Source organism: Perissodus microlepis, chromosome 4, assembly GCF_051167445.1.
Source record: "Perissodus microlepis isolate ML-2025 ecotype Zambia chromosome 4, ASM5116744v1, whole genome shotgun sequence".
Lineage (NCBI taxonomy): Eukaryota > Metazoa > Chordata > Actinopteri > Cichliformes > Cichlidae > Perissodus > Perissodus microlepis.
In genome coordinates this window covers 8751352-8773152 of record NC_140464.1, presented here as the reverse complement: position 1 = coordinate 8773152, position 21801 = coordinate 8751352, and the positions used below count along the sequence as shown (strand labels likewise).

The 21801-nt window shown below is 39.7% G+C and overlaps 1 protein-coding gene across 1 annotated transcript; it reads left to right on the top strand.

The window, feature by feature from the left end:
- Positions 1–1688: 1688 nt before the first annotated feature.
- cntnap1 (contactin associated protein 1) lies at positions 1689–21753 on the top strand. Its single transcript, XM_084925449.1, has 24 exons — positions 1689–2670; positions 6925–7026; positions 7510–7703; positions 7983–8136; positions 8414–8617; positions 8854–9038; positions 9135–9284; positions 9459–9720; positions 10302–10451; positions 10549–10723; positions 11091–11197; positions 11312–11434; positions 11808–12011; positions 12121–12277; positions 12350–12477; positions 12582–12755; positions 12860–13078; positions 13185–13424; positions 13498–13737; positions 13899–14026; positions 14483–14576; positions 14695–14925; positions 15020–15064; positions 18327–21753. The coding sequence occupies exons 1-24, from the start codon at positions 2610–2612 to the stop codon at positions 18524–18526; spliced, it is 3927 nt and encodes a 1308-aa protein (XP_084781575.1). The 5' UTR covers positions 1689–2609; the 3' UTR covers positions 18527–21753.
- The last annotated feature ends 48 nt before the right edge of the window (positions 21754–21801 follow it).

Sequence of the window (21801 nt, the reverse complement as noted above, 5' to 3'; positions counted from 1 at the left end):
CAGGACTTTGTGAGAAACAAGACCATCATAGTTCTCCACCTGTCAGTTTGTTTTTGCATGTGTGTGATTTTTAAAGACAGAGAATATTTTGTGATTCAGGTTGAATGGGGAAAAAGAGAAAAAAGCATGAGACTAATGTATACACGATTATGGAAATACCTTCTTTATTCTTTATTATAAATAATTGTTTGTGTATGGTTTAAGGTGTGCCAGGTTAATTTTAGAAAATGAAAGCTCCCTCTTTTATTCATTTAGAATTTAGAATTTTGAACATTTTTGACAACATGAAATGTTTCGAAAGACCTGCAAAACAGAGTTAAAATGAACAGATTGTGGGAGATAGTTGGATGGCAACCAGCAAAACTGCTGCTCAAGTGTTGTAATGTGAGCAGACCCACTGTACTGTGAGAAGCAGCGACCCAAGTATGAGCCATATCTGACATCTAGTGGTGAATTGTGCAGTTTTGCTGTTACTCTTGTGTAACTGCTCCTGTACCTGTCCTGCAAAAATGCTGCACATGAGCACATTAAAAAAATACACGTTAATTAAGTAAGTCTAAGTTCTCTTTCTGTTACCTGAGTTGTAATGTATATTACTTGGGGTAACGACTAAATGTAAAGTGAAGTAGAGTTTTTCCCTATTATGGATTAATTAAGAGCATTTTAAACAAATATTTAAAATATTTTAATAGTTTTTTTTAATCGTGACCATTGAGAACCATTGAGAATCACAACACCCCAAAAAACCCTCACACATATTATCTGGAAAGTCCACCACGAACTGGTCATATTAATCGTTTATCACTTTTGACATTGAGTTGTTTTATTCAGATGAACTGTTTAACCTCAGCCAGCATTAGGCTATCATCAGCTCTCTAAAGTCACTATAAGGTCAAATATAAAAGGTAATTGGAGAATGAGATGGCCTCCAGCCAGCCATATCTATAAGCTAGGTGCAGATGTGCTGCATGCATCTACTGCATGCTCCACATTATATCTAAAATAATGCCCGTTGAAATTAAGTAATCCTCTTTGCTTGTTGCCTTACCATAAATTACAGTGTACTGAACTATAAATTATCCAAGCTGTGTGAGGGTGTTAAACTCTTTATTTTCCTCTCAATATTAAGGGCAAATACATGGCATCTTATCGGAAACAAGTACATCTGTAAAATATTACTGATTATTGTACACTCCACTACTTTGAAACCTCAGTTGAATATTTGGGGCAGTAGGGGGAAAACAAGAAATTTCTACTGTGACTGAGATAAATTACCCATCAAATCCTTTGCTTTCTGTCTCTTATCAGTTAGACAAATCCATATGCAAAGCCTGGAGACTATTTGCAGCCACTTTCTGGTGCTGATTTGATGTCCTATTTTACTCTCCCGTGTCAATTTCTCCTGCTTGCCATTGTCTTCTCCCTGCAGATATAATTCTGTACTTTTACGGTATTTCGGTAGTGAAAATAGTTGCAGCTTACAAACAGACAATCTGATTTGATTGAAAACACGTAAATCCCACGATAAAGGCATTCAATCTCACATCATCACTGACGCACTGCCGTCCCATAAACCCAATTCTTAATCCCAAAGCCTCCCCCCCGCCCCCCTTTTTGTGGTCAGTGTGCCACCCATCGCCATAAATCCCTCTCCTCCGCATCAGTCTCACCCCGCCCCCACTCCATTGTGCATGTGAGTCTCCAGGGATGAATCTGAGTTCAGCCACAACTGGCATCCTTAGGCTATAACCTGTTCTGTTGTGAGGGTTGCACTTGCACGAAATACCTGGACAAGGGTCACACGAGCATCAAGCAGAACAGTGCAGCCTACTGGTCAGATGTGATTGTCATAGCCAACTCTGCGGTTCTGCTGCTGGTAAAGGATATTACTGAGCGTCATCTTATTTTTGGAAGAAGTTCACGTCTGCGTTCCCGGAGAGAAAGCGTTCTTAACCAAACCCTCGAAAACACGGGGCACAACCGGACAAGTGGAAGCCATGAAAACAGTGCCAAAGGATGATATGAAATATAAAGGAAAAGAAAAGAGGAATGAATATTCAGAACATTGATATTTAATCGAAAACTGATTGAAAACTGATCACTTTGACCAGCTTCACGATATTGATTTGGGGACTGAAATCACTGTATTCTTAGTTGCTGTGGAGAACACCTGACAGCTGCGCAATTTAAAAGTTTTTTTGTTTCTTTTTCTCCGCCTATCAAATTTCTTCTGCATTTGAAAATCCAGGCTCCTGCGTACGGGACCCATCTGAATCCTGTCTGAACTGCCTGCAAGCGCACCGCTTATGCAAAAAACTGAAAAGCATGTTGATTGCCACCATACAGGAGCTATTGCATTCCATTACGGTCATGTAAATAAAACCATTAAAAGGATATAAAAGAAAAGTGCGCGCTCTCGGCGTAGCGCAGCATCAGCACCAGCAACCGATGCGCGTCCCCGCCCCGGTAGAGGCTGCCCGAGATCCCGGGAAGAGGAGTTGGAGCAGCGCGAGTTAAAGTTGGGCTAAAGGGGGGGTGAGAGGATGCTGCAGAACAATCTACGATCTAATTAACATAGCATATGTGGATAAACGTGTCCTAAGTGAAGGATGACTTGCAAAACACTGAGCATATGCCTCTTGTTTTGGGGGTTTCAACATTGCTCATCACGTAAGTCTTGTGAAACAGCAATTATTCATCTACTGTCGCTTGCTAGAATATGATTAAAATATTTCAGGGTGTATATACATGCATTATCTGCAGACTGTTTAGTGTCGGATCATACGCTGACGAAAAAGTTGCATTCTAACACGCGATAACCTGATGAGTGAAAAATATCACTGGAGGGCAAAATGTAGCCTGAGATGTTGGGATGTTTGAAGGGCAACGCACGCTGCGACGAAACCGGGCATTGTGTTAAACGGACACGATTTCATTTTCACGGCTTGCTTTTGGCTACTGAACATTTCAAAGCACGAAAAGTGTTGAAGCAAACCACGTCGGTCCTGCATAAGGTGCGCACGGCGATCCCCCTTTGCACTGGACTGTCTGCATTGCAGTGCTTTCTCCCAGCCTGCACGCAAGTTTCTGCAGCGTGCGGGCTCAACTCTATTTTATTTTAAAAGCGCAGTGCTGTTTATGTTGATTCAAATATAATAATATACACACAGTGTATCTTCTTGTTGGCGAAAATCGGTTGAGCGATTTTTAATAGCAACGTTTGAGAGAGCAGGGCTCAGCGTCCTGACCGGGACCAGCCCACTGCAGTACTTTTTTTTGGGAAACCTAGGTGTCCATGAGCTGCCCAGAAAGCGCTGCATCTCGCTTTTAGCTTGCTGGGAAATCAACATCTGCTATAAGACTGGTGAAGTGCTTCAGTTGTCTTGCAGGTGACAGAATCGGGAATACGTTTGTGGGGGTATGTTTGGGGCTAAAATTGGGTAAGGCTAAACACCCACCTAGACCCATTCACCAGAGCTTGAATGCATACTGATAAGCGTTATGTGTGATGTCACTGTCAAGATGACCTCAGAGGGTCTTCAAGGCTTCTTTAACGCACACTTCCAGATACTGGCGCATTAGTTTAGGTAAAAAAGATGGAGGATGGACTAAGGTATGTCACTTTGGAATGTGAAATTCAGAAATTCAGATACTGACTTACTGTTAGTAGATCTATCTATCTATCTATCTATCTATCTATCTATCTATCTATCTATCTATCTATCTATCTATCTATCTATCTATCTATCTATCTATCTATCTATCTCTGTGTGTGTGTGTGTGTGTGTTATTGTTAGGTTATTGAGAACATAAACGGTTCCACATTGTAGTATTGATATATGCCTTTGAGATATCCCCTTATGAGAAATTATAACTTTGCTATACAGGAACTATTTTTTTTTTTATTTTGAAAAAAAGAGAAAGTTTCTCTGAGATGCCACGCTAACTGCAGAAGATGAACAGAGAAACCAGTTAAGCTGAATATGTTTGTCAAGTGCATTCGTTTGCTGATTTCCAATCAACAAGTTGATGTCTCTGTGTTTTATCTACAAAAGTTCTGATGATAGTTTAATGCAGCCCTCTGGTCTGCTGTGGAGACATGCACAGTGGAGCTGTGCCAGAGCAAAATGGAGCCTTGGATCTCAGAGCACTCTAAATCATCCTGGGGTGAGGCTGAAACTCGCTCTCTGAAGTGAGAGTGTGTGTCTATGTGTGTGTGAGGAATAAGAAGGTGGAATACATGTGAATAAATCTAAAGCTTATAGTATGAATAACAAGGAACTAACTGTTTGGTTCGTGAGAGGGGAATTTATATCTAAAGAAGCTGTAATAGTCATTTAGATTTAACTTTAAGTCTCAGCAGAACTCTGATATTCTGTAGTGTTTGTAGTTTTGGTCCTTGGTAGTCAGGCACCACCCACTGTGATGTCTGCCCAAATATGAATAATTTAGCAAAACCTTTCTTGCCATTCTTATGTACTGCTTTGTTGCAGTATGTTTTGGTATGTTTGGAGATGCCCAAATTCAGTGGATGCCTTCACTCAGACACGGTTGCTGTGTGAATCGTCAGCAGCCATGCATCACAGAGCAGCGTCAGTCAAAGGAGGTGCCTCTGCATACTGTATGTAACCGGCAAAAACGATGTGTCAGCCCAGACAGGCCTACCCACACTAGCGGCAGAATGATATTTCAGCATGAGTGGTGCTAGAGCTCTACACAGCTACGCTGTTCTCCACAGCCTCTTAATGATAAACGGAGAAATAGACTACCCCGTGTGGTGCACAGACAGGAGGGGGTGCAAAATCACAAGTAGCAGGGTACACAGGCTTCAGGTACGCTCTAACTGCTGCAGCATGACAACGCCCAATAGGGAAGAGACAGGCAGAGAAGGCAGAGAACATTATGCAATGATGATGATGATGAGCAAGAGTAATGGGATACAGTGAAAGCACGGAAGATTGGAGGGTTTTTAGAGTTGGGGTGGAGATAAAGAGAGTGATATCAAAATGAGGGAAAGGAAGTGAGACAGTGAATAGATCTGGGTGCGGAGTGCGTGGCATGCTTTTCATAAAAAGGAGGAGCTGTGTGACCTAGGTTACCTTGATGCAGTCTAAGATGAAGCTGTTAAAGCCAAACACCATTTCATTTACGAGTAACTGAAGAAGTTAAAGAAGTAATTACTCAAGCTACTAGTAGCAAAGGAGCTTTACTTATGTGATTGCATCTCAAAACTTCGAAGTATATGTATTTTTTGTGGGACTGGACATTTGAGGGTGTGGTTCACTTGAAATGGCTTTAGAGCACAGCAGTAAAGTAATGCAGCAGAGATCTGTTATTGATTATCTGCAGAATAGCAGGCATTTGTGTATCACAAAGAGAGAGAAAGCCATTAGAGAAGAAGCTGAATCAGAAAGTCAAGGTCATATTTCCCTTGCTCAGCACATTTCCTCCCTCTGAATGTGCATCATGCCCTTGGAGAGATGTGGACAGAACTCATTAAAGTTGTTTAAAATTTCAGACTGTGCTCCACTTGTCCTTATCTAGCTCCATTTGCAGTCAGTATACTAACTCTGCTAACATGCCTTGTCCTTAGCTGCTGGTTACCATGCCTTCTTCTGTATGACCTCCACGAATGTAAAACAATGATTAAAACTCCTGTTTAGTAGTAAACAACTCCAAACATTTAAGAGAGGATTATACTGACACTGGTGGAAGGTCAGATAGGAGCTTCTTCCATTTCAGTAATAGTTATACATAAGCAAGATTAAAATTTTTTATTTATTTATTGATGCACCTGCTTTGTCTTTCATTGAATAAATATTATCCCTCCAGGATTTTGGTTTATCTATTTTAAATGTCTTAAGAGTCTCAAGGAGCATATTTTGGCACGTAAAATGAGAAACTGTTTCCTTTACAGCTGGAGGTGAGGGCATCAGCCATTTATCCCCAGCCACGACAGAAGCAAGATTAGGTAGAATTATGGTCACTTTTAACAGCCCTCAAGCAGGGAGCAAGTCTGAGCAGATGCGTGATGGCCCCATTAGCCTCATAACCACATGTACAATAGCAAAGCAGCATGACAGCTCTCTCTCTCTCTCTCTCTCTCTCTTTAAATATTATATATTTAAAGGTATATTTATTATTTATAGATATATATGTATGTATAATAATAATAATAATACATTTTATTTGAGGGTGCATTTCTGAAACCCATTGTCACCTTACAAAGAAAAGAAAGATATCAATAAAACAGTAGATTAAAATACATTAAAATACAAAAAAGTAAGATGTGTATTGAGCTGTGACTTAAAAAAGGGAAGGGAATCTATATTTCTTATGACAGGAGGAAATGAGTTCCAGAGCCGAGGAGCAGAGCGACCGAAAGCTCTGTTCCCTGTAGTGATAAGACAAGCAGAAGGACCAACAAGATGAATTGCAGATGAAGATTTGAGAGAACGGGAAGTTAGTGGTAATATGGAGCAGATCGCATAGATAAGGATCTGTTTAATTTCTGTTAAGTTTGAGAAAACTGGAGGAGAACCATGATCTCATCTCCATAAGACAGAAGGGATGAATTAGGTTTGGAGGAAATGTAGAGCTGGGTGTCATCAGCATAACAATGAAAATTGATATTATTATTATTATTATCATCATCATAGTTAACATGTGTTTATTTTAATCTGCAAAAAAACAAACAACAAAACAATACTAAAGGTATTAGTGCTTTGCTTTGAATTGAATTGATCCGAGTAAACGTGTCTCCCAGAGAATGCAGTAACTGCTAATTAATCTCCAAGTGGAGTTTTCTTATCTAGCTGTGCAGGAGTGCCTGCTGTTGTTATTCATTTCGAATGGTGCATTGTTATAAAAAGCACCTTTTTAAAACACCTTCTGATGTTGGTGTTGTCCCTGTTTTCACTGCAGGAGAATGTGCCGATCCACTCATCTCTGGGCTGTATGCGTCCTCCTTCCTGGCCTCTTCCAGATATAACTTTCTGTACTCTGCCAATTTTGCCAAACTATATGGTAAGTTCTTGTAATGTAGAGCCAGTCCTTAACTTTATGCTAGTTATATTTGAGACCTGATTCACAGCACAAATTCACCGTAGTACTTCCATTCAGATCCACTATCTATAAGCCATAAAGTGAGAGACTCTATCTTAAGGTGACAATACTTTCAATGGAAATGAAGAGAATATGATATAATTTATTTAAAAAATCCTGCTACTAAAACATAAAATCATGTTTTATTATTTTTTGATTTGATTGAACCTACTTTTAGCAAAGGAAGCTATTTTTTAACAAAGTTAACAACTAGTAGGTCAAATAGAGTGTTTACCAGCTATGATGCAGGTATTTCAAACACAGTTTGATTTGTAGTAGCAGTACATTACATACTGTGTAATCATTCCAGTAAGATTTAAGATTAGCTCTGTAAGGTCACAGTTGTATTTCCAGTTATTTGATTCTTGCCAAATTTGATCTAATCTTTTGTTTTCATGCCCTCAGGCAGCAGTGGCTGGTCCCCTTCCCCAAGGGACAGACAGCCATGGTTGCAGATAGACTTGGGCAGGAAGTACCGACTGGTGGCAGTTGCCACTCAGGGGACCTTCAACTCATATGACTGGGTCACCAAATACACTCTGCTCTACGGAGATCGACCAGACTCCTGGACGCCGTACATCATGAAAGGAGGCAACTCTGTAGGTGTCACTGGGCCCTAATGGCCGTGGTGGGATGAAAGCCATAAAAGGGATGAGTCGAGGATTAACTAGTCAAATGTAATCTCTATGGCAGATTTGGGATTCAGTGGGTGTTCCATTATATTCATTGCCACAGGCTGAAAAACAAAGACAGCACAGAATATTATCACTGACAAAGCTAATCTCATCATCAATTCATCATCGCCTCTTAATAAGGCTTTAACACCATAGCAGTGGCTCAATAACTCTCCACTCTTCTCCTGTCTCATCTGTTTGCAGACACTGCCTGGTAACTGGAATTATTATCAGGTGAAGAGGAATGTCTTCCATTACGCCTTTACTGCTAAACATATTCGTCTGCTGCCTCTGGCATGGAACACAGAGAATGGAGGGAAGATTGGTGTGAGACTGGAGCTGTTTGGCTGCCCTTATGGTAAAAATGACTGAAGGATGCTCTACATGGATTTCCTGATTCTGACTGACATCCAGCAGTTAACCATAGCTCTTAACTATATTTTTAAAACATGCCAAATGTGCTATACTAGTTCCATATTCTTTCATAAGTGACTACTCTCAGTACTCTTCAGTTGTTTGAATGCATTACGCAAGCTAAAGTGCCAAACAATTTCAAGGAGCTCAAGGACATGAGCCATGTAGCATACTTGCCACATTACTCTTTTAAACTGAATCAGGTTGAAATTTTGTTGCAGATTCCTATGTGCTACAGTACAATGGAGATGACTCAGTGGTCTACAAGTATCCTGAAAAAAAGTCCCGTACGCTGCAGGACCACATTGCCATAAACTTCAAGACTCTGGAGCAGGATGGCCTTCTTTTGCACAGTGAAGGGATTCAGGGAGACCTCTTTACCCTGGAGCTGAAGAAAGGCCGGCTTTACCTGCACATCAGTCTTGGTACAACCAGCATTAAAAAATTGTTTTACATTTATTGTAACCAGGAACTAAAAACTTTGTAACAGTAACATCCATCTCAGAGATAACCTGAAACAAAGCCGAAGTGTCACGGTAGGGATCTTGGTATTGCTGGTTAGGTTGTTGAGTTAGATCTTTCAGTTATGCCAAATATCTTAACATGCTTTGAACATTTTTATTCAGTTCTTTCCATGCTGTGTTTGCTCTTGGTTTTTCAGGAAGCAGCAATGTACACAAAGTTAATGGACGGACTACACTGACCGCTGGCAGCCTTCTTGATAATCTCCACTGGCACTATGTCACAATCAAACGTTATGGTCGACAGGTGAACCTCACAGTGGACAGTCAAACAGTGACAGCAATATGTAATGGAGAATTTACTCATCTGGATCTAGATAAACAGGTACTGTTTGGAATATATTCTCCTTTAACTGCAGAAATATTAGTGAATGTAGGACAATGCGCTGGGTATCTGACTGTCTTAATACCCGATGCTTAGATCTATGTAGGAGGAGTAATAGAGCAAAACATGCCTCACCTCCCTTCCACACCAAATTTCGCGGGCTGTATGGAAAACGTCTTCATCAATGGCATCAATGTCATCGACAAGGCCAAGAGAGAAGATCCCGACATCCATATACCAAGAAGGGTAGGGCTCTACGATAACTCTAATCCATTATATAGCAACTTCACCATTTTGGGTAATCGCCTTTAAAATTTGCAGCTTCACCCAAATTCGTCTGTTTTATGTTCACAGTTTAATCACAAACACTGTCATTCGTTTCAGTGTGGCTAATGTGGTCAATTTTCTCTCTCCATCTAGAAAAAGATGCATTTTACCTGCCGTGACATTTTGCTGAAACCAATGACCTTCGCTGGGCCCAATAACTACCTGCAGGTGCCAGGGTTCTTCAGGAGGCCCCGCATGTTTGTCAAGTTCAAGTTCCGCTCATGGGACTACACAGGGCTCCTGATGTTCACACGTTTTGCTGATGATCTGGGTGCTCTTGAGCTGGGTCTGAGCGAGGGACAGATCAATGTCACTATATTCCAGCCTGGCAAGAAGAAAATTCAGTTTGCTGCTGGTAGGCTTTTCTCAGACACATATTAATGATCAAGAAACAGACCTCACAGCCCATTGCTCGCCAGTGGTGCTAGTTTCAGTCAATATGCAAATTTACTCTTTATAAGGGTGGGGAAACCTGCAGTCAGCTGAGACTGAAGCAGTCACTTGGATGAGTGATGAAACGTTTCTTCCACTGAAAACGTTATGTCCAGATGAACAGAATCAACTTTTTGGGACTTTGTTAAAATAAGATTATTAATAAATCACATTTTGATTGTTTGAAATCCACAATGGTGGTATACACAGGCAAATCACAAAACAGTATCATTGCCTAAGATCTTATGGACGTAAATGCATGGAGGGTCAGGAAAGTTCCATAACAGAGACATACCACCAAACTTTAATTTCTCCACATTTAAATATTTTCTGTCCCTAAACTATAATTGGACAATTCATGGCAACCTTTACCTGACAACTGAAAGAATGGTTAGCATTATGCATGTGATTTTTGTACTGATAATATGTAAAAAAACAACTGTACATATCTGTACTGATAACATAATATGACAGCATCACAAAGGGCTTCGTCTTGTTCCACAGGATACAGACTAAACGATGGTTATTGGCATTCAGTTGATTTGGCAGCCAGAGACAACCTGCTAACTCTCACTATTGATGAGGAGGAGGGCTCACCACTAAAGATCACCAACCCTTTCACTATTCGGACAGGCGACCGCTACTTTTTTGGAGGTGAGTCGATTTCTCAGATAACTGCTAACAACAAAAAGATCACATAGATCAAATCTGTGCTCATCAAATCTTACAAAATTTGCTTTCCTCCATTTAGGTTGTCCGAAAACTAATAACACAGTCAGGAAATGTGAAACCAAGCTGAATCGCTTCCATGGCTGCATGCAGCATATCTTCATAGACAACGAACAGCTCGATATTGACATTATTCTGATGCGACAGTGGGGAAGATATGCCGAGCTGCTGTTGGGCACCTGTGGGATCACTGACAGGTGAAACACACTATTAGTCATTCAGGAAACCTGACTGATTCCGTTTAATTAAAAATATACTAATACAGCACTGCAATAATGAGTTATTAGTGTATGTCATACTTTATCATTTATCATATTTATTAATAATCCATTTGTAATGTTTGTGGACTACTTGGCCCCACATTGCTGTCAGACATAATTGGTTTGGTGTGTCTGGTTTTTAAAAGTAACTTGACCTCATAAACTCTGTCTAAAGGAACTTAGCAGGAGAAAAATATCACAAAAAGGAGAATAGGATGGTGGAAAAAAAACACTGGTTATTTATGTAAGTCGCTCACTTTTTAAATAACCAAAAACTTAGTATAATAATCTCTTTTGTCTGCAGATGTACTCCAAATCCATGCGAGCACGAAGGTAGATGCATCCAGTCTTGGGATGACTTCATCTGCCTGTGTGAGAATACAGGCTATAAAGGAGAAGTGTGTCACATGTGTAAGTGCTAGCTGATAATTGTAAAACGCCAACACTTTCTTAAATAAATAACACCTTGCTTGTGTTATTTATACTCCTTATTATAATAAATTGCTCCATTATTTCCCCAAACAGCGGTTTATAAAGAATCATGTGAGGCCTACAGACTCAGTGGCAAGTATTGGTCTGGAAACTACACCATCGATCCCGATCTCAGTGGGCCATTGAAACCATTTGAAGTGTACTGCAAAATGAAATGTAAGTAGTCATTGCTGCTAATAACGCATGGCTGCAGCAGCACTGTGTTCGGTGTTTGATGTTTTATCTGTAGGTTGCGAAAAGAGGGAGAAAAAAAGTCATGCTATTATGTGAGGGTAATGAGAAATGTGCACTGAAGTTTCAAGGGAAATTAAAAAAAGGATTTATATATATCAAGAGAGATCCAGCTGTTGCTGCCTTTATATCTGTCTTGTAAAACTTTTCATCCTCTGCTTCCTCCATATTATTATAGAGGAAGATATTATTATATAGTAAATTTCTTTTTAGTGTTTCATCATGTTCCTTACTTTCACCCCATTATTCTCTTTGATCCTTTTCTGATTTGACTTACATCTATCAAACCTTTTTGCAGCATATAAGGCTTGGACAGTGATATTGAGTGATCGAGTGGAAGGTACTAAGGTGATTGGGAGTTCAATCGACAAGCCATATATAGGAGATGTCAACTACTGGAATGCCACCTGGGATGAAGTCACTGCTCTTGCAAACACCTCCATGTACTGTGAACAGTGGATAGACTACTCATGCTATAAGTCCCGTATCCTCAATACCCCCAGTAAGTCGGATGAGACAGATTTTAATAGCGTGCAGATGATCAATAAGGAAGAAAATATTGAAAATGAATTCATGTTTCAAACACAGATTCAATTTCTCTTTCAAAATAGATGGAAGGCCTTTCACTTACTGGATTGGTCGCAACAATCAGAGCCATTATTATTGGGGTGGGACATTCAGAGAAGTCCAAAAATGCGGCTGTGCTGTCAATCAAACCTGCGTCGACCCCAAGTTTCAGTGCAACTGCGACGCTGACTATAGACAATGGTGAGAGAAGAACACACTGAATGTGTTTACCTTGTGACTTTGACATTAATCGTTTTCTTTGTGGCTTTTCAGGTACTCGGACAAAGGCTACTTGGACTTTAGAGACCATCTGCCTGTGAGGAAGGTGGTGGTCGGGGACACCAATAGGACCGGCTCAGAAGCACATTTCACAGTTGGGCCACTCCGCTGCCATGGCGACAGTGAGAATAAATATTATGGCTTTCGCTAACACATATGCTCATCTCTAGTGTATCAAGGGGCTCTGAGTTGTTTTTCTCCAAATTTATTTCAATGTTTTCCACAGGAAACATCTGGAACACCATAGCCTTCACAAAGCCCACTTACATAACATTCCCCACCTTCAGGCCTGAAACAACTGTTGACATCTCTTTCCACTTCAAAACCTATCGTGACCATTGTGTCTTCCTGGAGAACTCCGATGATCATCTTAGAAACTTTATAAGAATAGAGCTCAATAGTGAGTGGGTTCATCTGTTAGAAGGCAATTCTCAAGTTTATCCTATTAGAACTGTACATTTTGTAAAAAGTATTTTGCTAATTGTATCTTTTCTTTTCCTCCAGCCACCCAGGATCTTGCTTTTGTATTTATGGTTGGCGATGGCATCCTTAATGCGACCCTACACTCTCCTGTGCCACTTAATGACAACGAGTGGCATTTCGTTCAGGCCGAGCTTAACGTGAAGTTGGCTCGGATTAAGGTAGATTATCAGCCATGGGCAGTCAAACGCTTCCCACCTCAGACTTTTATCACCATGAAGTTCACACATCCTCTCATTGTAGGTAGGTTTCCTGAGGTGTACTTGGAAATGTCAAAATATAAAAACGACACAAATTAAATCAATTTAATGTGTCCTCTAGCCACTGATACAAGTATTCTTTGTCACAGGTTCAGCCAATCGTACCTTGAGACCTTTCTTGGGCTGCCTTCGAGGGTTGCGGATGAATGGCGTGCCTCTCGATTTAGAGGGGAAAGTAAACGAAGAACAGGGCATAAGGAGGAACTGTACTGGACAGTGTCTTAATGCTACCATACCATGTCGAAACAGCGGGCAGTGTATCGAGGGATACGCTTCCTATACTTGTGACTGTAACAATACAGCCTTTGATGGTTTCTACTGCCATAAAGGTAAGTTATGTTCAGCACAACAAAAGTAAATGTAATGAAATGCAGACTGAAATCTAATAATTATTTTTCTAAGATATTGGAGCTTATTTTGAGATTGGATCATGGATGAGGTACAACATACGAAAGAAGCCAGTATCAGATGAAGCAGCGTGGGCCAACTGGATTGACCCGCACTACGACAATTTCAGTCTCGGCTACAACGATACAGCAGATGACATAGAGTTCAGTTTTAGCACTGTTCACACACCAGCCGTGTTGCTCTACATAAGCTCCTTCGTCCAGGACTACATCGCTATCGTCCTCAAGACTGATGGTATGGAAAACTAAGAAACAATATTTGTTGAGAATGGGAAAGCCGTAACTTTGCACATAATCTCATTTTTAGGAGAGCGTAGTGATTTTATTCACTTGTTAGAGTTATTCAGCAAAACAGTACTGTATGCTATTGATTTACTCTCTTGCCTCTCCCCTCAGGTAGTGTAGATCTGAGGTATAAGCTGGGAGTCATAACACACAAGTACCAGCTGACTCACAGAAACCTGGCAGATGGATTCCCTCACTATGTGAACATAACCAGACACAACAGAACCATCAAAACCCAGGTTCAAGCTGTCATTGCTCCCACTGTGTACAATGTGATCTGTGGTTTAGATTACCTTCTGTGAAATCATTTATTATGTCTCGTAATTCTGAACACTACTTAAGGATACCCAACTAACTGAACTTCCCCAAGAGAAGCAGAATTTTCCTACAAATTTGTGATCTACACAAATGTTCAAGTAATAGTTTTACATTTGGGGATTAGATTTGGGGTCAGGTAAAAAGGCTGGAATCTTTACCTTTGATAAAAGCCAGGTTGGTAGCCTCACATTTATTACTTTCATATGTCACGTCAGAGAATGTCTTAAAAATAGTGCTTTTTATTTGGAAGTGCTTTATCTGTAGCTGGTTAACTGTTTATAATCATTGATGCTGGTCGTACTATAGGCATGCAGTGGTGTCTTTTTATTCTGCAATGTCCCCTTGAGGTGTAAAAACAAATGTTTCTCTATCCATAGGTGGATTACATGGAGCCTATTGTGGAAAAGATAACCTTGGTGGAAGATGCCAGGTTTGACTCTCCAAAGTCCATGTTCCTGGGCAGAGTGATGGGTATAAGGCTTATTAACTATCTGTTATTAATAACATCTTGCTGCAAGGATTTTTTAAAATTATTTTTTGTTTAATCAGATCCTGATCTCATGTTTAATTTCTGTATCGTTCCCTTCAGAGGTTGGTGACATTGACTACGAAATCCAGAGGCACAATGCTCCAGGCTTCATAGGCTGCATATCTGGGGTCAGATATAATGTCTATGCACCTCTGAAGACCCTGTTCCGTCCAAACGAAACAGATCCTCCAGTACAGACGCACGGCTATGTCTCTGAGTCTATTTGTGGTGCCTTCCCCCCTGTCCTCGGTTATGTACCATGGGAGGCCGACCCCTGGTTTACTGGAATAGGTAGAAGTTTATTTTTCATAGTGTAACTCTCATGAAATAAAGGCATTATTGTTTTCTGTTCATTTCCTGAACTGTGCATCTCTCTCTCTTACAGAGTATATTTATATCCATGATGACTTAGGTCTATTTTGGATAACAGGTAAGAATCATTTTTATCTTGAAGTTGTACAAAACGTGTAATGTGACATTTAGTAGTTTATTTCATTTAATCTAAAGCACCACTCATCTCCTTCATTTCTGTTTTACTCTTTTCCTCGTGCCCCAGATGGCACAAACGCTGTTTTAAATTCTCTCTTAGTTTTTCCTAAAATCCTCTAATCCAAAATTAGAGCAGAGTTGTCAGAGTCTGACAGGAGCTTTTCAGTGGTTGATTCTTTCTGAAGGCAGAATTTTATTATATGTGGAAAAACAAAACATAGAACATAATTACAGTAAAGTAAATAACTATTTTTCAAGCATTTAAGTTCATACCAAATGATAGTGTTGTCTATATTTGAGTGCATTCAGGTATACTGATTAAATAAAGAAAATTAGTGTAATGTATGAGTTATATATATATATAACAATATATCAGACAGAGAAGATGTCTGATATCTGGGAGGGACCTTTGTCAGCATAGCATATATATATATATATGTATACATATATATACATATATATATGTATACATATATACATATATATACTTAATAGCCATGAGTGTTGGACCGTACTTGCAACACAGAGATATAAGCTGTCATAACAATAACAATGCCAGCTGACTTGCTTTCAATATGCATTTATAGAAGGTATTTGTTATATAATCAACATGAATATTATAATGAGAACATGGACGTGGAGGACATGCACTGAGAGCAGATGAGCAGCCTGCAGCATAGTATCACAGATGAAAAAAAAATTAGAGCAGGTCCCCCTGATGAGCAGGAGAGGCTGGAGTCTCAGGATTAAACTGCCACACAGAGACTCCCTGCTCCATCCCTGTCTGAGACCTTTACCGGATCAGCTATATTTAGTCTGCATGGCCCCAGCTTACTGTTCATCATTGATAGATGCTTTAGCTTAATAAATCATTTTGCTTCTGAGATATTATGCTAATACTGGACATCAGCATGTCATTAAAGATTAATGCAACATTCAGCTATGCTGACAAAGGTCCCTCCCAGATATCAGACATCTTCTCTGTCTGATATATTGTCATAGATAAAATGGTTATGACTCAGAAATTACACCTCCTGTTTTAATATTACCAATGAAATAAAATGCTAATCTCTACTGGCAGAAAAAGCGTTCACAGAGATAATAAGACCCGAATGCTCGAGCTCTACAGTGAATGATCCAGTGGCTCTGTTATGCTCTGGGGGATATTTAGTCAGCCTGATTTAGATTCCCCTTTTACTCTTTGAGGGAATAGTCACTGCAATCAGAACGACATACATCTTGTGGAAGGACGGTCTTCCTCATTTTAGATTGAGGTAAACGTACAATGAAGTTTTAGTGAAAGGATTCAACACCATTTTAGGACACTTTATGTTGATTTTCCTTCCATTTTCTACCCTTCTATATCTTTCCAAGACACATAGAAATACTGTAGAACATCAGAAGTTATCTTTTTTTATACTTCACAGACCATTCTCTGTAACCATTTGCTGTGTTTATGAACCTAAGGCGTTGAGAACATTTTATTGGCAGAAAGGCTGGCAAACACTGTTGATGTTTTGCCATTTCATTACACAGCGAACATTCTGAGTGACAAAAAACCTCCACACACCTACAGGCAATTTAATGCCATGATTGCACTCACTGAATTGTCAAATATTAAATGTGGTTGGTCTAAAAGCTCATGTACAGCTGGTCTCTGAATACTTACAAGCACTCTCTTTTAAGATGAAAAACCATGTTTGTAATATGGTCTTTCATCTTGAAGTTATAGTTGATGTCATTTCAATCTGATGCAAAAACTCATTTATGTCTTTGCTACAGCTGGATTACAGAAAGTTCATCTTCAAAGTCCATATTCATTTAGCAAATTCTAAATGCAGCTGCTTGGGAACTAAGGACAAAGTGCTTATCAGGTCACTCCAATCTTCAGAAAATTCCTCTAGCTATCTGAAAATTTCCTCTGGCTTACTAAGACCTTGCTGTCAGATCATATTTTAAATGTATCAAATCCAACAGAGGATTACTGAGGAGGAAGTGAGGACATGTATGGAGAGGAAGAAGAGTGGAAGGCGGTTATTCAGATGACAGAAGTGTGTGGGGATGAAGTCAGGAGTGACAGAGAAGTATGTGAGGGTGTTGCAGGACATGCATGAGGACAGTGGGACAGTGGTGAGGTGTGCGGTGGGAGTGACAGATGGGTTCAAGTTGGGGGTGGGATTAGCTCAGGGATCAGCGCTGAGCCCCTTGTTGTTTACAATAGTGATGGACAGGCTGACAGATGAGGTCAAGCAGGAGCCTCCATGAATGTTTGTAGACGATGCTGTGATTTGTATTTGAGAGTAGGGAGCAGGCCTAAAAGAATCTATAGAGATGGAGGTATGCACTGCAGAGAAATGAAAGTCAGCAGAGGCAAGACAGAGGAAGAATGAGAATGAGAGGCGAAGAAGAGCGTGCAGGCCAGGTGGAGTGGGTAGAGGCGAGTCAGGTGAGATTTGTGACAAGAGTGAAAAGGAAGATTTGTAAGATGATAGTGCAATCTGCTATCATGTATAGTGCAGCAATAACAAAAAGACAGGGGGGACAGGTCAATATGGAGATAAAAGTGAGAAAGGCAAGGCTGAGATCATTTGGACATGTGCAGAAGAGTGTGTATGCTGAACAAAGTATGTTAAATATGGAGCTGTCAGGTAGGAAGAAAAAAAGAAGACCACAAAAAAAGATTTTTGAATGTAGAAAAGGAAGAAATGCAGAGAGTTATAGTGGGAGAAGATGCTGGTGATCGGGTAAGATGGAGGCAAATGATCCATTGTGTCCCCTAAAAGGAAGAGGCGAAAAAAGAGGAATATGAGATCAAACCCAGCAAAGAATGTCTCGAAAGGCAAACTTATGTATGTTATGATGACCTTTCACAGTAAATCACACTAACTAATTAAATCACTAGCGTGAGCAGTGATTTCTTGTTCAGAGAGACCAAAAAACCACACATGCGCAGAATGTAAACATCACTTAAGATGTTACAGAATTAGATCACAGACTTCTGGCACAGCAGAAAGAAAGTGTGTTATGTCATCATAGGCGACATGAGACCTAAATTAATTTATTCCAACAGTTTGTCTTGTTAAGATAAGAAAGTTGTACCTATCTTTGTGTCAAGCAACACTTGCTTGTCATCAGTATTTCTTGGAGCAGCTTTTTCTTCCAGGTCTTGTGGATAATGTCTGACTCCTATTCTTGTCCTTCAGTTATTGTGATCCTGGCGCTGCTGCTGCTCTTTGGAGGCCTGTACAGCATCTATGTGTATGCCTATCAGCAGAAGGGCAGTTACCATACCAATGAACCTAAAAACCTGGAGTCCCCCAGTAGCTCCAGACCCCTCACCGAGACTCTGAGGAGAGAAAAAAAGAACCTCCCAGAAATTGAAGAGGAGTTCAGGAGCGACTAGCATCAGAGAACCTCTTGGACAGTGGTTGGGGTTTTGAGTGGGGGTTGGAGTGTGGGAATTAGCATCTACAAAACCACAGATACCTATATTAAGTTTTCTGTTCTTTTTGTTTCCTGATTTTTTTATTTACATTTTGGTTTCTGTTCCTTTGCCCAGTTGATTTGGATATGATGCCTGGTGCTCTACATAGTATGTATTTTGGTAAGTCTAGTTTTGCTGGGTTCAAAGTTCAAATCAAGCCCCGTGTTGCATGAGTAGCCAACAAGTCTCACACTGTATTGCAGGGTGAAATACTGAAGTGCCTCATCTGAGTAAGCTTGATCTAAAGTACCCATAATAGCTTATTCAGATTGGGATTAGTTTAGACACTGTGGGAAAGGATGTTTAATTAGAACATCAGATTTAAGTGTTTAGGCTTTAATTGAGTGATTTCTTTTCTGAGCCATTTTTAAGACAGATGAAAACTACCAATAACCTACTGTATAGATTTATGCCATCCAAAATATACCTTTTGCTGACAATCTCTTCTGGAACCACTATCGACACCATAGTGCATAATCCATTTCGATTTTAAACAGTAAGAGCATCTGAAGTGGGGATTAACAGTGCAAGGAAAATCAACACACAAAACTAGTGTTCATGGATAAAAAAAAGAAGCATCAACCGAAAAGGAATACACTGATAAGCATGGAGCTTTGTGATGATGAGCTTTGAGATGATACGTATAGATTCTACAAGGTACATATGCTTGTGTTTGTTGTATTGAAGCCTATAACATTGCATTACATATACAGTGTCAGTAGAAAGCAGCTTTGCCGATTACAGTATGCTCAGATTCAAAACACATTCTCAACCATGGGGGCTTCGGACATGAGAATGTGATGATCTGAAGATACAGTACCTCTGGTTGTAGGAGCTAACAGGCTGTTGGTGTACTGCAGAATGAAAACAAAAAAAGTTCAAGTGATGAAGCTTGCCAGGGACAGAGTGAACTAGATCTTATTTCTTCTGTCTTACTTCTGGTTGCATATTATGATCAATCTGCCAATAGGTTGGTGCTACAGACATTTGAGTCCCTAACGTCTCAAGAGTGTCAGAACAAAAAGAGTATACAGTAAGTCCTTCCACAATCCTTTCTTTTTCAGTGAAAACACATTTCAGGGAAAAGCTGCTATGGCCATATGGGAAGCATACATAGAACACACACACACACACACACACACACACACACACACACACACACACACACACACACACACACACACACACACACACACACACACACACACACACAATAACATATGTACAGAGGACCACAAAAATGTAAATGCTAATCTTTTTCTTTTAGCTCATAATGCTAAAATATTTTTCATGATATTGTAGTGCAGTAGCTGACCACAAAGTCATCACTGCTGCTGCTGCTTGTTTAGCTGCTTTCAGTGAAAAAGTGGAAAATTCTACAGTCACATGAAATTTTCATCTCTGGCAAGATGAAATATCATTTGATCTGTGGTGCAACCAAAGCTTAGGGCTATCATCACTCACTGCAGCTCCTTGTGTACACTAAAGCACTATCGTGTATGTGGAAAACAATGAAAAAAGTAACACATTTGCAACATATCAGCTATGCATATGTAGAGCATGAGCGCACTTTGCAGTAACATGCAATAATATTAGCTTCTTCCAGCCACCAATAATGTTAATGCCTCAGTTTATTTTGCTAATGCACAATAGCAAGTAGGATGCAATGAGTGTATACGTAACTATATGAATAATGTGTCAAGTGACTTGTTTTTAAAATTCCTTCAGTTTGTACAAGAAAAGCTACAGTCAAATGGAATGGTTTGAATGTATATCCTCAGACTGTGTAATGTATGAGCAGACACTACACTGAAAACCTGCTCTGTTTTTATTGTAGACTGCTTAGCACTGAAAGTAAAACTATTCATTGTAGCTTTTTAGAATGCTCAGGATAAAGAAAGTACAGTACTTGTTCTCTGTAGCACTAATACACCTCCAAAACTCAACATTGTTGGTTTTTCTTCCGTTACAGATGGACAGGACTGTGCGAAATTGTACAGTGAAAGAATGTACAGTAGATGTAAAAACTGCAATTACTGTAAAGGCACGACTTGCTAATAATGTATGAACATGTACAGATTTGGCCAAAACTGGCAAATACAGGCTCTATTTTTCAGAATGTACTTTAATAACACGAATGAGAGTGAAAAGTGAGCAAACAGAGTGAAACTGATGGTTTGTGATGATCGAAGAATGATTTATGTTTTTGTTATTTGGACAATCGCCACATTAACAAACTTGGGTCAAATGTGCTTTGTTGCCTTTTAGCAAAGAGTCGACTTCTTTATCATATAAATGTATATATCTCACTGTATTCATTGGTAAATGGACTGTAAGCATTCAGCATTAGCAGTGTCACATTATTGCACCTCACTAATTAATTCATATGTGGTCCCTGGAGCGTGTGTTTGTGTGGTCTGATGTTTTAATGTTTGTGTATTTACATTTTTCCCACCAAGATACAACCTGATCTTAAAATAATGACAAACGTGCACTCATGCCAACTATTCAGCTCACTTATTGTAGTGCACCAACAGTAGTACAGTGAGACAGTGTTCAGTATGGCTCCTATCTGCACAGGCATCACATGACCTTATCCTCGTAATGGAGGAAAAGAAATGGGTAGGTTAAACGTCCAGTAGAGGGAGTCAGCCAGCTGGATGTTATCTAAGACAGGGTATGTGCTGACGATTTAAAATGTCAAAACTTTCCGAGCATTGTTTAATGAGTTGAAGCTCAGATTAATGCCAGAATTTACAGGATTAAAAAAAGCAGATTTAAAGGGGCTTAAATTAGGCTCATAAAGGAATTGTGATTTGTGTGTATTGTGTTCTGTTAGCACTTAGAGATTTTAGTGTCTATAAAGGCCTTAAAAATCTGCAGATACCCTGTGAACAGTGATATCATGTCTGAAATCATGTGAAGAGTAGGCAGGTTAGATTTCTCTGCAACATCAAACTAAATCCTTCTGGAACAAATTCTAGAAATGAAGATTACAGTTATGTTTTGATCACCTTGAAGTGTAGATTATTTTTCTGTTCTCTCCGCTCGAGGTTGTTTTGTAATAGTTTCACTGTAAATGACCATGACTGTGTAAATCAAGGCAAAGCCAAACTGTCATCTCAATAAATGAAGCTTGAAGGAAATCAATGTGTTGTTCGAGCTTTCAATGTAGTGAGCATTTAGCACAGATA